The 14,865-nt window shown below is 36.7% G+C and overlaps 1 protein-coding gene across 1 annotated transcript in view; it reads right to left on the bottom strand.

The window, feature by feature from the left end:
* Positions 1–5,382: 5,382 nt before the first annotated feature.
* The window catches only part of LOC140146801 (uncharacterized), a 31,501-nt gene continuing 22,018 nt past the window's right edge, over positions 5,383–14,865 (bottom strand). Inside the window, exons 9-15 of the mRNA XM_072168681.1 lie at positions 13,527–13,620; positions 12,530–12,759; positions 11,848–11,974; positions 10,551–10,684; positions 10,008–10,178; positions 7,147–7,269; positions 5,383–6,399 (exon numbers count right to left, since the gene is read on the bottom strand). Of these exons, the coding sequence (XP_072024782.1) occupies positions 6,184–6,399; positions 7,147–7,269; positions 10,008–10,178; positions 10,551–10,684; positions 11,848–11,974; positions 12,530–12,759; positions 13,527–13,620 (1,095 nt within the window). The 3' untranslated portion in view covers positions 5,383–6,183. The remainder of the gene's footprint in view (positions 6,400–7,146; positions 7,270–10,007; positions 10,179–10,550; positions 10,685–11,847; positions 11,975–12,529; positions 12,760–13,526; positions 13,621–14,865) is intronic.

Here is a 14,865-nt window from a genome sequence, read left to right as displayed (position 1 = left end):
GAAGTGATGTAATGTGTAATGTGAATGTGTACAATTAATCTTGGGAAATCCCAAGATTGCAGCAATGTTGTGAAAATGTGATTGAAGTAATGGTTTATTAATAGATGATGGGTTTTTGCATGAATACTGATATAAAAAGCTGGAGACTTTTGTTGGGACTTTACAGAATGTCATGTGAGATTGAAAACTCCACATGTGTGTGATGGTCTTCGTGCTTCAAAAAAAGAAGTACATTTAACCAGTTTATATAGCCAATAATTGAGCTAATTTTAATACAGCAACGAAGAAGACAGCGAGCACACAAAAGTGCTCTTCCTCATCAAAGGATTAAAAGTTCTTCTGTCAAATTGCTGGAGTTTGCTGGGTTTGTGAAGGCCACGCATCTGTCAAAAAACAGCGGAGCTGTGTTAAAGAACCGGTTCCCTGGAAAAAGAGTGATTGGTGAAAGAAACACCATTTTTGGAGAAAGCAGCGCAAGGAGATACATTCGTGGAGATAGCAGCGCAAAGGAGATTGGAGGAAGCATCATCATTCTCGTATGAGGATTTTATACGCAAAGGATTTATAAATGCAAGTGTACTATGGACTTCGCTGATTTTCGCAGGACAAGTGAATAAGGATATATTACATCAGTCGTCCAGAACATTGCAAGAACTCTAGGATCACCAACAAGAAGACAGCTGGTTAAGTACTGATATAGTAAAACTGTCATTGTGTGATTTTATTGTATATGCGATATTGTTATTATATGTACCAATCATACTCTGGTTTCAATTAAAGACTTAGATTTTGTTAGCTTAAACAAACAGTGTATTTGTGTTGTGCATTCGTGTGAGTTCGGGAAAAAGGTGATTTTGGCCTTGAGTCAAGTACGACTCGTAACAAAAGAAACATGTATTTTTCTTTGATATGGCAGTTTTTCAAAAGCTAATGCTTGTCCATAAGAGTACTATGTGGCAGCACAAGCCATGGCAGCCATTTGAGATAAGAGAGTGAGGGAAAACATACTACCATTACTTCATCATTTCAAACTATTATATTCCACATAAATAGTTTTTACATTCCATCTTTACTACACATTCAAGATGGCCGCTCATGTCATGGCAGCCATCTTCCCCATTGAAGAGAAAATTCCCCTGGGTTGTGAGCACAAAGTTTTAAAGAAATGTCCTTGGTGAAAGATGTATAATTGTTCCATTACACTCCCTGTTCCAGTCACGGAACCCATTTATGAGTTGTGTGCAGGAAGTAAGTTCCATTGCACTTGCCATTAAGGGTCATGGAATGAATCAATCCATCTTTCACCTTGTGATTATTTTTTGATCATCAGATACAGACAAGTTAATATTTGTATACTATCCAGTACATTAGCCTTTTAGAGATATGGCGGACACAATAGGATGGCACTGCACGAAGTGGGTAAAGGCTTTTGAATTTGCCAGGTTTTACCCAGATTGAATACTGTGGCTGCACTCCTATTGGGTACGTACGCCATACTTCGAAAAGGCTAATGAGTGAAAATTCCTGACTAAAATGAGAGATATTAAACATAACAGAACTGGTCACATAAGGGGTTGTGCAATAATTATGTGTACCCCCGGAGTGGTGAATTCTCAAAGTAAATCGCTTGTCCCCCCTTTGGCCATGCCAAAAATCTTTGCCCCTTTTGACGTGCCAAAAACCTTTGCCCCCCTCCCCTTTTGGGGTGCCAAAAATCTTTGCCCCCCTTTACACACTAAGATTTTGGGGAACCCGAATTAAAAAATTGTCTTATCACATAATGTAAGTGCAGCGAGCAGGAAATTTTGCATATTTGAACATGCTCCTAATGTTTTCCTACACCTTTTTAGGGCGTAATATAGAAACGGTGCCCAAAATATCTGTGCCAAAAAAACGCTTCACCTTCCCCCCTTCGACCTGCCAAAAATGCTTAACCCCCTTTTGGCTTGCCAAAAAATCTTTGCCCCCCTATAATTCATCACCCCAGGGGTACACATGATTATTGCACCACCCCTAACTCAACCAGTGAATGCTAACTAAGATTAGTGCTGACAGTAAAAAGAAGCCAATAGAGTGGCTTTACATCAATCATAGACCTTTTCAAATCAAAGTTTTCCGAAGTTTGTTATGGATGACCCCGTTTACAATTCCGGATCATCAACGCTAACGCAAACGCAACTATTACGTCTGAACACAAATCTGTGTGAAAGACACGGCCAAGCGTTGGGTATGGCTTGTGCAAGAGATTGATATTTATATTGCGAAGACCAAATCAAATGTGCCGCAGACAACAAACATCTGCATTTTTCTTTCTTTTACTGTCACATTGTGAAATGCCAAATAGTGGAAGTGTTAGATCAATATCTTTAGAAAATATTTCTCCATGATGATGACTCATGTTGATTTTGGCTAAATACATTGTATTTTTACTCAAAAGGGTACATGATTCTGCTTGATTCATTGTGCACCAATTTGACCCCCTAGCTTACTGAATAAATACTGCAGTTTTCCGATCTTTTCTGATCTTGATTTGAAAAGGTCTATTGCTTATTTAGCCACCTGGGTATCCTGACTCTAACATTTACTAACATCCATTGATCCAATGTGTACTGCTATTTAAAGGAGGATTTCGTGATCCTAGCATCCTCTTTTTATGACATTTTTCAGTAGATATCCACGACAAAAGCTTATTCCCAAAATTTCAGTTGATTCCGATTTTGCGTTTGTGAGTTATGCATGTTTATGTGTATTACACTGCTCCATAGGCCACTGTTGTAATTTCGTTCTGGTATAAACGAAATTCAAATTTGGCGATATTTTTGCTAAACGAATGAATCTGCAAGAAATATTTGGTACATAAACATTATGTAGCCAGAGGTTTCCAGTGATATAAAAATCTCAACTTTTTTTGAGAAAAGTGGGTGGATGAGGCTGTGGAACACGAAATGCCCTTTAAAGTATAGTATTAGTAATTAAAAGATTGACACAATGCAGTTTGACCGTTATCTTCTACTCATTGTATGCTACTTGCATCTGCTTTATATTGTTAACTATAGACAGCTTTGTCAGCTATCTACTGCTGACAAGGAATCTATTCAGTATGCTATCTACTGCTGATAGCAAACTTCTTCCCATTCAAAATACAAAGTCATGACCCCTCTCTTGCACAAAGTGAAAAAATATGAAAATTACGATATTGCACAATTATACGATAGTACTGTGCTACATTTAAAGCTGTAGTGTACTATCTTATAATATGAAATTGTTTTCAAACCTAATTTTTGCTATAATTTATGATGTTTACACATCTCCCAATGGGGTTGATATTTTGCAGCTACCTGCACGACCACCAAAAATTAAACCCCAGTGGGAATTTCCCAATGTACAGTATTTATGTTATAGCCTAATTTGCATATTTACCAATGGTAAACTGGACTTGTAATTTGCAATTTACCGAAGCAAACAAATCATAAATGAGATAAAGAACACAACAAATGCCTAAATCATGACACAAGTGAACCATAGTAATAAAATTATTGTTTTCATTAAAATAAGTAATGCCCTCAATTTTTCCAAAATTAATAAATAATTTGTAAATAATGCAAAAATATTGAAATTGAAAACACAAATTTGATTGATCATTACACTTTACACAAGACTAAAGTTCAAAATTAAGTAGTGGTTTTCTTTTCAAAATAAATAATGTTACAACCATGGTGTCAATCCCGGGGGGACAGGGGGGACGTGTTCCCCCACTTGAGGGAAAATGACCCATTTTTTGTTCTTTGGCCGGTTGCCCCCCCCCCCCCACATTTCAAGCCGGTTTGGTGCTAATGGTTACAACCAAACAGCGGTGGCCCCATAATGGCACAATCATAACGTTAAAATAACAGAATTAAAATAATTTTCTGTTCCATAAACTTATTTTGGTCAATTTCTCAAGCCCCACCTCACCTACATGTACTATGTTTGACCCAAATACGGTAAAAACCTATATACATAATTATGATGATACACTACAAGAAGTAAAAGATGAATACTCAGGTAAAAAAAGCTGCAAAGGTCAGCTATATTTACTGATATTTCTTTATGGTGTCAAATTGGGTTATCCCAGTTGAAATCCACATATCCCCAGTATAAGATATGATCTTAATCTCCCACACAGAGGTGTTTATAAATTTCAAATGGAATTAGCCATTCACACTCTCTGTGTGGAAGATGAAGGTCCTGTCTTCAATTGGAGGTATATGGATTTCAACTGGAATAGCTCATTATATATTACACATTATTTGACATAAAGTATCTTTACAAAAATAACTTCATACGGATCACCAACACACTTCTAGTGAATAAACTTGTAACTAATGCAGGCAGTGTTTTTAATTGTGGCGACGACAAAGGACTTTAACCCCATGAGAACTACCTGTCGATTGGCCACAATGAATACTGTGTTCAATTTTGAACCAATCAAGGAGGGTATTAATAAGATCATCTGCAAATGCAAGTTTGACCATAAATAGTTAAAAGCCTAGTCATAATTGGCAATTGAAATGAGCATTTCAAGTTATCAACCAATCAGAAGTGCTGTTAGATGACCAGTAGTGTCCAGGGGGTTACAACTGTAACCATCATTTAATGGCTGCTATTCCAAGTAATTAGCTGATAGTGAATACGTACTGACTGACTGACTGACTGACGTCAATTTTTTTTTTACTGGTTCACGCTTGGGTTTGCAAAGACCATTGACTTTGTGTTGTGATCATTTTGATTAAACACAGATATACATTGGTTTGTCTCAAGTTTGGTAGTGACGTAGCTGCATAAATTGCGTGTGTAAAGTTAATCGTGCAGAACTTACACACACACATGCATGGGTGGCTTGTCAGCATGCTTGCAGCGAAATAACAGTAAAAATTCATTGACGTCACTGTCAAACTTGAGATGAACAAAAGAATAGCATGAACCAGTTCACCTGGCAATGATTGATTTTGATGTTACACTCAGGGTTGTTTGATTTCAATCACTTGATTTAAAAAAAATCACTGATTTAAATCAACTTTTTTCATTTTTTACCATTTTTGAAAAATATAAGTTAATTTCTTTCTTAAATTGACTGTTTTACTTCATTCCTAATGTTTCTACAACTTTTGGATACAATTAAATTACCTCTATGATGTCACTTTATCTATTGCTAAAAATTCATTTTCAAGGTGCAGAATTCAAACAGGTGTTTCCTCATGATTTTTTCTTTGAAATTTTCACATGTTTTGATTTTTTTGTAAATACCTGGTAGGATTGTGCATATGACTAGCATTCCACTTGTACTTTTTTGACTTTATCATGGGGTATAGCAGTTCTTGGAATCAAAAAATCAAAAAAATCGATTTAAATAAAAAAAATCCGATTTAAATTTAAAAAAATCTGATTTTTTATATTTAAAAAAAAATCAAAACAACCAACAACCCTGGTTGCACTATGACAGCGAATACGAACTACATAAAAGAACCTGCAGTTTGACTACATCCTATCATTCTTAATAATAGAAACCAGACTCAATCGCTGGTTATGCCTGGTGCCGTTGGTTGGGTTTTGACGCCATCCCTAACTAATCAGCAATTCCAGTTGAAATCCATACACCCCCTTATGGAAGACATAACCTTAATCTTCCATACAGGGAGTGTGAGTTTTAAATGGGGTTACCTGAATGGGTGGCCCCACTGGAAATCTACACCCCCTGTGTGGCAGATTAAGATCATGTCTTCCATAGGGGGTGTATGGATTTCAACTGGAATAGCATTTCAACCATAATACCATAAGATGGTTCTCAACAAAGAGTTGGTTGCACAAAATACCTTCATTGTTTAAGTTATTAATGGGCTATTCCATTTAAAATCCGCACCACCCCCATGGAAGATTTTGGAAATATCTGCCACAGGGGGAGTATGAATTTCAAATGACATGGGTTCATTCGGCAGCTCCATTTGAATTTCATACACCCTCTGAGAAAGATTCAACCTTAATCTTCCCCTGAGGGGAGAGAGTTTCAAATGGAGCATGCTAATGTGTTAATTCCATTTGAAATTCATACTCCCCCTGTGGAAGATATTTCCAAAATCTTCCACAGGGGTAGTGTGAATTTAAAATGGAATAGCCCAATTAACCACTATTTCCATTATTTTGTGATCAATCCAGATCACCCTCATCATCGATCAGTACATCATTTAACCCACCCCCCTCTGCATTATTGATAGACAATTCATCTCCTTCGCCATTGGCAGACGCCTTTCCATCACCGGTATTCAGTTGCCTAAGAACCAGCTTCTTGTAGACGCCACCCTTAGCTATCAGTTCATCGTGTGTGCCTCTCTCTGCAATGCTACCGTGGTTTATAACAACGACCTGAGAGGAAGAAATAATCAATCAATCAATTGATCGATCAATCATTCTTAAACACTTATGAAAGTTCCTGCAATCTTATTGGTTCTTACCCGTGTGATATGACACAATATCACACACTTTAGCGTGTGTGTGTCAACGCGATAACCGTACACGCTATTTGAACCAATCGGAGGTGCACATCAACAATGGGACTGATCGATTCTAAGCCCTAGGTAATTCTTTGTAAAATGTATGATTTAATATGATTAAAATTTGGTATACTTATGATTAATATATTTATTTGAAATGAAGTGTTTAAGAATGAGAATAAAGGTATTGCTTTTAGCCGCCGTCGTGCATCTATCATCTCATATAACACGCGACATCATTATTTTTAGCGTAAAACAACTTGGCTTCGCCTCGACGTTTTACGTAAAATAATGATGTCGCCCGTGTTATATGAGACAATAGATGTACTCCAGCGGCTAAAAACAATACCTTTATTCTCTAAATCAATGACTCAATCAAAGGCATAATAATTTTACTTCATCCATGTCAATGATCACTCTCACTCAATACTCACTAATCAAAATTATAGTACTTTCAATGAAATAATGCTGAGGCCTTTTTTTAATTATCGAAGCAATCATTAATAAATCAATCAACCAATCATTCAATATTATTACAATGTCATCGGTTTCTTGGTCCATGAGTACACCTTCAGAATCAATTCTATCAATCAATCAATCAACCAATCAATCAACTTACCTGTGATGCATGTTTTACAGTAGATAATCTATGTGCTATAACCAATACAGTTCTTCCAACCATAGCTCTATCAATGGCCTCCTGTACCAAATGTTCACTCTCAGCATCAAGAGCACTGGTGGCCTGAAAGTGTCACAAAATATGGTTCATATTAAGGGATCTAAAATGAGCGTTTATTGCGTTTCGACAGTATTTTTTGTGGGACATGAGAGCACCTCAGACCTATCGAATTGCATTCTGAATACTGAAGCATGTCTTTCTGATATCAAATAATTTTCATTTTTGAAAATCACAATATAATACAAATTTTATGACAAATTATAAAAATTGATATTTTTCAAATTTTTGATATATAACAGTCCTCAGTAAATTCTATAAATCTAATGACATATTCTTAAAGTGTATGTAGCAGGGAGGAAAAGTTTACGGTCAATTGAAAATTTTGACCTTTCATATTGAAGATATGGATTTTTTCCCCAAAAGACCTAATTTTTTTGGTGTTTTGGGAAAAAATCCATATCTTCAATACGAAAGGTCAAAATTTTCAATTGATCGTGGCTTTTCATCCCACCTACATACACTTTAAGTATAAATCATCCGATTTATAAAGTTTACTTCAAGTACTGTTAAATATCAAAAATATCAATTTTTAATGATTTGCCATAATATGTGTATTAAATTGCAATTTCAAAAATCAAAATTATTTGATATCAGAATGACATTCTTCAGATTCAGAATGCAATTGATATGTCTGATGTGCTCTAATGTCCCACAATAAATACTGTCCAAACGCTCATACCCCAGCCCTTAACAAAACATCAATCCGGTTCACAAACAATTGTTAGGGGGGGGGGCTGATGCAAAAAGGGGGGAGGGCCTGAAAAATTTTGACCCTCCTAAGGGAGCCCTAAAAAAAATGACCACAAATTTTCCTGGGAAAATTGAGTTTATATGCTTTTCTATGGTAGCAATTTCCCAATTGGATTTACTCAATTTTGCAATAAATTGGGGTGCCCCCCCTCGTGCCCCTATGACGCTACGCCACTGCATGCTGTTTTATGATTTAAAAAAAAAGAACTGTCAAAATTAGTGGTTATGTGACTGTACCTGTATTAATCTTAGGTCATGTTCACATATAAATTATTTACCCGGGACCCTGAATTCTGTTCACACTATAGCCACTCTCATGAAGAGAATTGACCCGGGTTGATTATTTTGGCTAAGCCTACTGGAAAATGCAGGCGTGTACATATTCTGTCATTGTCTATTACCGGTATATAACAGGCTCTCAGCCTAATTACGCTCATTTTTTAAACTTTATTATCTAATTCCACCTTATGTAATCTTATCTAGTTGCTTCTTGTAGCTGTTTTGGGTTAAAAACCTCAAAAAAAAAACTATTACTTCTTGATTCGATAATACTAGTAATTTATTTGCATGAAAATAACTTTCTTATCCCAGGAATAGAGGTTTATTGATTTTATTGCCAAAGAACTGAATCATTCTTTTCCCAGTGCAGACAGAAACAATAGAAAGGGAGTGGTAATGGTTATGTTTTCTTCTAATAATGCGGGTCAAACAGTGAATTTCTGTTCACACTACAATTGAGGTTTTATAATCAACCCGGGTCTAACCCGGGACCCAGGGCAAAACAGGCATAGTGTGAACACGCCCTAAGAGTTGCAGGTTCGAGTCACATCACTGCCAACATGTGTGTCCTTGCAAGGACACCTTGGGTAAGGTACTTGCTAGAGTTCGCTCAAAGTGCTGGAACACAGCTGCCAAAACACGCCGTCACTTCCACATCATGGTGAAAAGTGAAAAGAAAATCAATACCTCTAAATTGTTTCACATTACAATTTCAATTATTTGTGAGTGTACACTACGAATGAGCCATAAAGTCGGCAAATTGTATTCTGAGATACAGTGTAAAATGTACGTGAAGGTCGTATTCATAGGTACCTCAATTAGGTGCGACATGTTTCTCATTTGATAGCGTTTAAACCAATCAATAATCCTGTTGCTGAAGAGGATAATAATCTTCTACCTATTTCTATAGAATCATTAAATAGCTCTAGTCTTTGTTTGCTTTGGCTAAATCTTGTTCAAGTGGTGGGTTACAAAGCATTGTATTTTGTCTAGGTATGTATCACCAACAATTAACAATAAGAGGACATTCCTGAACCTTGTTGAATTGGGGATGATTTGAAATGGCCGCCAATTATGACTTTATTACCAGCAATGTGGAAAAAGAGATACAATCATGTAGAACCGAAAAAAGGTACCATTTTGTTGAAGGAGTCAAGTTCAACAAACCATTACCCTGCTTCTGGATATCATTTGAAGTCAAATGATATACCATTTTAAAGCTTATGATATATATTTTCTAAACACGGCATAAAACAAAATTGACCGGGGGCCGACATTACGGTCGATTCGTAGTGTCCTGTCACATTTGGCAAGACATGCGCAGAACCTTAATTTACTAGAAATTGATGAATCAAGAGATTTCATAATATTGTCTGGAACAAAATTTGGTAATAAGTTGTGAAGAATTTTATCTAATAAGCAAAAGAATTCTCAGGTGGTGGGCGCCGCGCATTCTCTAAATTCAGTAAATTTCCATCGTCAACCGTGTAATTGAATGGGATTATTTTGAAATTTTAAAACGCTTGAAATATCACAAACAAATAGGCCTATTTTAATAAATAACATAAATACATGCTAAAACCGTTGGGGTTTGATAATGAACCCCACAAAACTAACTGAGTATATGGAAAATGCCATACGACTGAGCGGTTTTGCCAGCTCTCTCCGACCATCATGCCACTCGCCGCCTGAGAATTCTTAATGAGTCTTACCTCATCTAGTAGAAGTACTGTTGGGTCCATCAAGAGCGCCCTCGCTATTGCAACTCGCTGTTTCTGACCTCCGGACAGCCTGACACCGCGTTCGCCAACTTTGGTTTCGTAGCCTTCTTCAAAGGATGTAATAAAAGTGTGTGCATTGGCCATCTTTGCTGCTTCAATAATCTACATACCAAAAAAACATCATTAATACATGTCACAAAACTGTACTGCACAAGAGGTCATCATAATGGTGTTATCAAGCAAATCATTCTGAGGTCGGGTATATTCATTTTTCAGTTTTATATATGATTGTACAAAGCATTTGCAAAGCTACATTTTGCAGAAAAACCCATTGAAATTGAACATCATTTCCAAAGATGAACAGTTGAAGTCTTTCCAAAACAATAAGCAACAAAAGATATTTATCGACTATATCGTTGGCGAGTCCAGAATTTGATTGACATTTTACTGTTGCTGGTTCATGTTGTATAGCTATCTGCTGAACGTAAATGTGCATATGGGTGGGTGTGTGGGAGGGGGTTTGTGTGCGCCTACCTCTTCATCAGTAGCATCTTTACCATATGCTATATTCTCTTTAATAGAACAGGCAAATAATGTTGGTTCTTGTTGTACCATGGCTATCTTCTGTCGGAACCACCATGGATCTAATTCCTTCATGCTAGTACCACCTGCAAGATCGAGTTTAAATATAAAATGAAAAAAAAAAAGACATAAAGGAATAATCAGGGATTTGCCGAACAAGAACGCCCTAAAATTAAGACAAAATTCAGATTTTGGCATTGTACTTTTGGAACAAATATAAAATGTGAACGCCACTGAAGCAGGCAAATGGTAAACTTGTAAGCAATCTGATAAGGCTGGGCAAAGATATTTGTGTGTTTCTAGTCACCCCAATGGCCCAAAATATTTTTGGGTGCTGGAACAAAGATATTTTTAGGATCCAAAATCTCGCCTGATTTGACTAAAATAGACCCTAACAAGAACATTGTGTAGCAAAAGGAGTCTGTCAGACTTTGAAATGTCCACCAGATTAGAAATTAAAAAATACTGCCATGCATTGACGTCAGATGTCAACTCATCTATATAGTGCTTTGTATACTGGCCATAGGCTTCAACATAAAAAGTCCCAAGTTCTGAGATATTTCTCAAAATATCAAGAGCTATCTCAAGATCCACTTCAGTGAACCAATACTGGGCTTGTTTGTACTTTCAAGCTGATTCCAAATATAGTCATGAAAATGTACAATTCTGAAATTTTTGATTTTTAAAGAAAATTTGGAACTTGTCATCTCTAGTCGACACCCCAGTGGAGAGAGATAATACTCCTTTATTATTGGTCACATTTTGTCAGCTCTCGCCACTCGGTCAGAGGAGGCTTAAAGGCATTCCTACAATGCACTATGATTGGGAAATTTGATCAATATAACCTAATCTTAAACATGTTAAAGGCAAAGTCCCCATTACCACACACACAAAATGGTAATTTTAAAATTTCAGCCAACAAGCTAATAACTGAGACTTTATATCAAATTAAATTGGATTTTCTTAAAGAAAACATTCTTAATGTCCCACTGCATTAATTTTATTCATACGTCTCAATATTTTGAATGTTAAATAAAAGGATGAAAACACAAGATATTTGCACACAATCCCAAATGCAAGGTATGGTCAACTGTGCCACTTGTGTACAAAAGCCAGACATACTAAGGTCAGAAACCCCATTGGGTTATGGGAATGTCTTTATACATCCTCTGCCGCTTGGTATAGTCATGTGACAATGTGACTCAGTGTGTCGTCTCTCATAATTCAGTACTCTCAGTCTATACCTTACCTAATCTTATATTACCGGTGTTGGGTTCATAAAACTTCTCAATCAAGCTCACAATAGTTGATTTTCCCCCTCCTGATGGACCAACAAGCGCCACCATCTGACCCGTCTGTACTTTGAAAGTTACGTCCTGTAATAAAAGTATGTCAAGTTTTTTTTAGATGAAGCAAAATAAAGATACACATTTTGAAGACATTTTCATTTCTTTTTTATTCACTTTAGTTTTCAGCATGGTTCTTCAGCGGTCTGCCCTTTTGGCACAGTTTATGGCGTATACGAAAGTGGGGTTCTGATTGGCTAATTGAATCATGTCATCATCACATTGGCACCAGTCTCATTCGCTGGTCAAGCTGCACGGTATTGACTATTTTGATGATAGCCTTCTTCAAACAGACACCGGTACAGATCCAGATTTTTCAAAGGGGGGGATAGAGGGTGCTCCAAATAATCTTGGGCTTGCTTCCTTCACCCAAATTTAGCAACCCACCCTATATTTTGCATGGTGGCTATGGGGAATTTTCCACATTTATGATGATAAAAATCACTCACTTTCACAGAATCTGAATATGTTTTCTGTATACTGTCTTTTTTAGAGGTGGGTATACTCCCCCAGAATTCACCTCTGAGCCAAAATTTTGTTTGTTTGTATTTTTGTTGTTCTTTTTTCCAATGAAAATAAAGTTACCTTCAAAACTTGGTTATCTGGTCTGGATGGGTACTTAAAGTCCACACCTTCGAATTCAATATCACCACTAAAATCCAGCAGTCTAGCGCCACCCTCATTCCTCACTTCAGGGATACGATCCATGAGCTCAAAGATGCGTACCGATGCGCCGACAGCTTTCATGAAATCACCATAAAGTGATGATAAGAATGCAAATGCCATCGCCACATTAAGTGTGTACAACATGAAGGCTGTAAAGAAGAGTTACAAAAATAGGCAATGATGGCGTGACCCTGAATTATCTGCATAAATTACCATACATTTGCCTAATTGTAGGCATTAAGTTGTCCTTGAACTATTTTTATTATTCATACATGCCCAAGAGTTCACTTATTTATTTATATATTTATAAATAATCGTCTGACGATTGCCTTCTAGGCATGAAACTCAATAGTAACGACTACCTATTCTGGAAAGTCTGTTCTTTGAATTTTTATACGCTCTCCCTTTTTGGGATTGAGCACTCTATTAAAAGATTAGTTGTGTATATAGTAATCGCGACTATTGGAGACTTTCAACTGTGACTTTGTAATAGCCAACTAATGACAGAGCTCCAGTAACTTTATGGGAATTGCATGCGCAGCGGAAGTGACAATAATTTCCAGCAACGTAATGCAAATGCGGTTGAAGTAAGAACAAACCTTAATACATGTACATTGGGCTATTCCATTTAAAATCCACACTACCCCTGTGGAAGATTTTGGAAATATCTGCCACAGGGGGAGAATGAATTTCAAATGACATTGGTTCAATAGGCAGCTCCATTTGAATTTCATACACCCTCTGAGAAAGATTCAACCTGAATCTTACCCTGAGGTGGAGAGTGTTTCATATGGAGCTGCTAATGTGTTAATTCCATTTGAAATTCATACTCCCCCTGTGGAAGATATTTCCAAAATCTTCCACAGGGGTGGTGTGGATTTTAAATGGAAATAGCCCATTTTGAATTTGCTCTTACCTGTAAGAAGACCAACACTAATGCCTTGGCTTGAGTCTGTGTGGTTCAGATGTACTAGCTTGCCTCCATACCATAAAACAAGTGTAACTGCACCCTGAACATAAAATGAATCAGAAATATACCAGTGGAAAAAAACAAGTTATTAGATATTCGCTGTTGAAGTGACGTAATTATAAATCGGATTAACAACCATAGCAATAAACTAATACAATTTTGAATATATCACCCTGCTCTATAACATTCATGCGGTACCTATGTATTGAACCACAGATGTCAAAGAAAGGCTGATCACTCGCACCTGTAAGATTAGTATCTTTGAAAAGAGCGGTATTGTATTTAATCTATGTTTGCTGGCATACACAGGTGATTAGTGCAAGCAACCTGCTTGTAGTGCAAGGTGATCAACTCAAAAATTACATTCCTATATGCCGTAGTAAGAAGTGATGTCATAATCGGATTAATGACCATAGCAATAGATGAATACAACTTTTGAATAGATCGCCCTGCACTAAAAGCAGATTGCCCTAATCACCTGTGTATGTCAGCAAACATAGATTGAATACAATACCATTCTTTTCAAAGATACTTATCTTACAGGTGCGATTGCCCGGGGGGGTACTCAAGTTTGGTTTTGGTAGGGACGTGCTGCTGAGATTTTGGAAGTGGACCCATAAATATACCAATTTTTCAAAAAATTTGGACCCATTTATATACCAAAAGTCAAATTTTTCGGCCAAATTTAACCAAAATTGTCTTAGTTTTTACAAATTTTCCCAAAATTTTGGGAAAATTTTAGCTAGATTACGGAAAAATTGGGCTGTTTTCCGAAAAAATTGAGAAAATTTTGAAAAAAGGACCCATTCATATACCAAAATAGGCTTTGAAAAGGGGGTCATTGATATACCAAAAGGCTGAAAATGCTACCCATATTTGCGTGCACGTCCCGTATGGTCATTTGTACTGAGTACTTCCGGTGCGATTGATCAGCCTTTCTTTGACATCTATGGTTTAATGCATCGGTACCGCGTGAATGTTGTAGTGCAGGGCGGTATAGTCAAAGTTGTATTCATCTATTGCTTTGGTAGTTAATCCGATTAACAATGTCACTTCTACGGTGTATATTGCTATGGTAGATAATCCGATTATTATGTCACTTCTACAGTGAAATAAATCATAAATAACTATACAATTACATACTCCCAGAAAAGATACCTTTAATACACTTCCCATCATGCATTTGGCCCCATTTCAATTTTCTGTACTGATTTGCTATCTAGTGCAACATGCAAAAATGGATATCTATCAGTTCTTGCATATGAACTCTCTAGTACTTCCATGG

This window comes from Amphiura filiformis, chromosome 2, assembly GCF_039555335.1.
Source record: "Amphiura filiformis chromosome 2, Afil_fr2py, whole genome shotgun sequence".
In the NCBI taxonomy this organism is placed as follows: Eukaryota; Metazoa; Echinodermata; class Ophiuroidea; order Amphilepidida; family Amphiuridae; genus Amphiura; species Amphiura filiformis.
The sequence above is the reverse complement of the archived record's forward strand: the minus strand, read 5'-3'. Positions and strand labels throughout refer to the sequence as shown.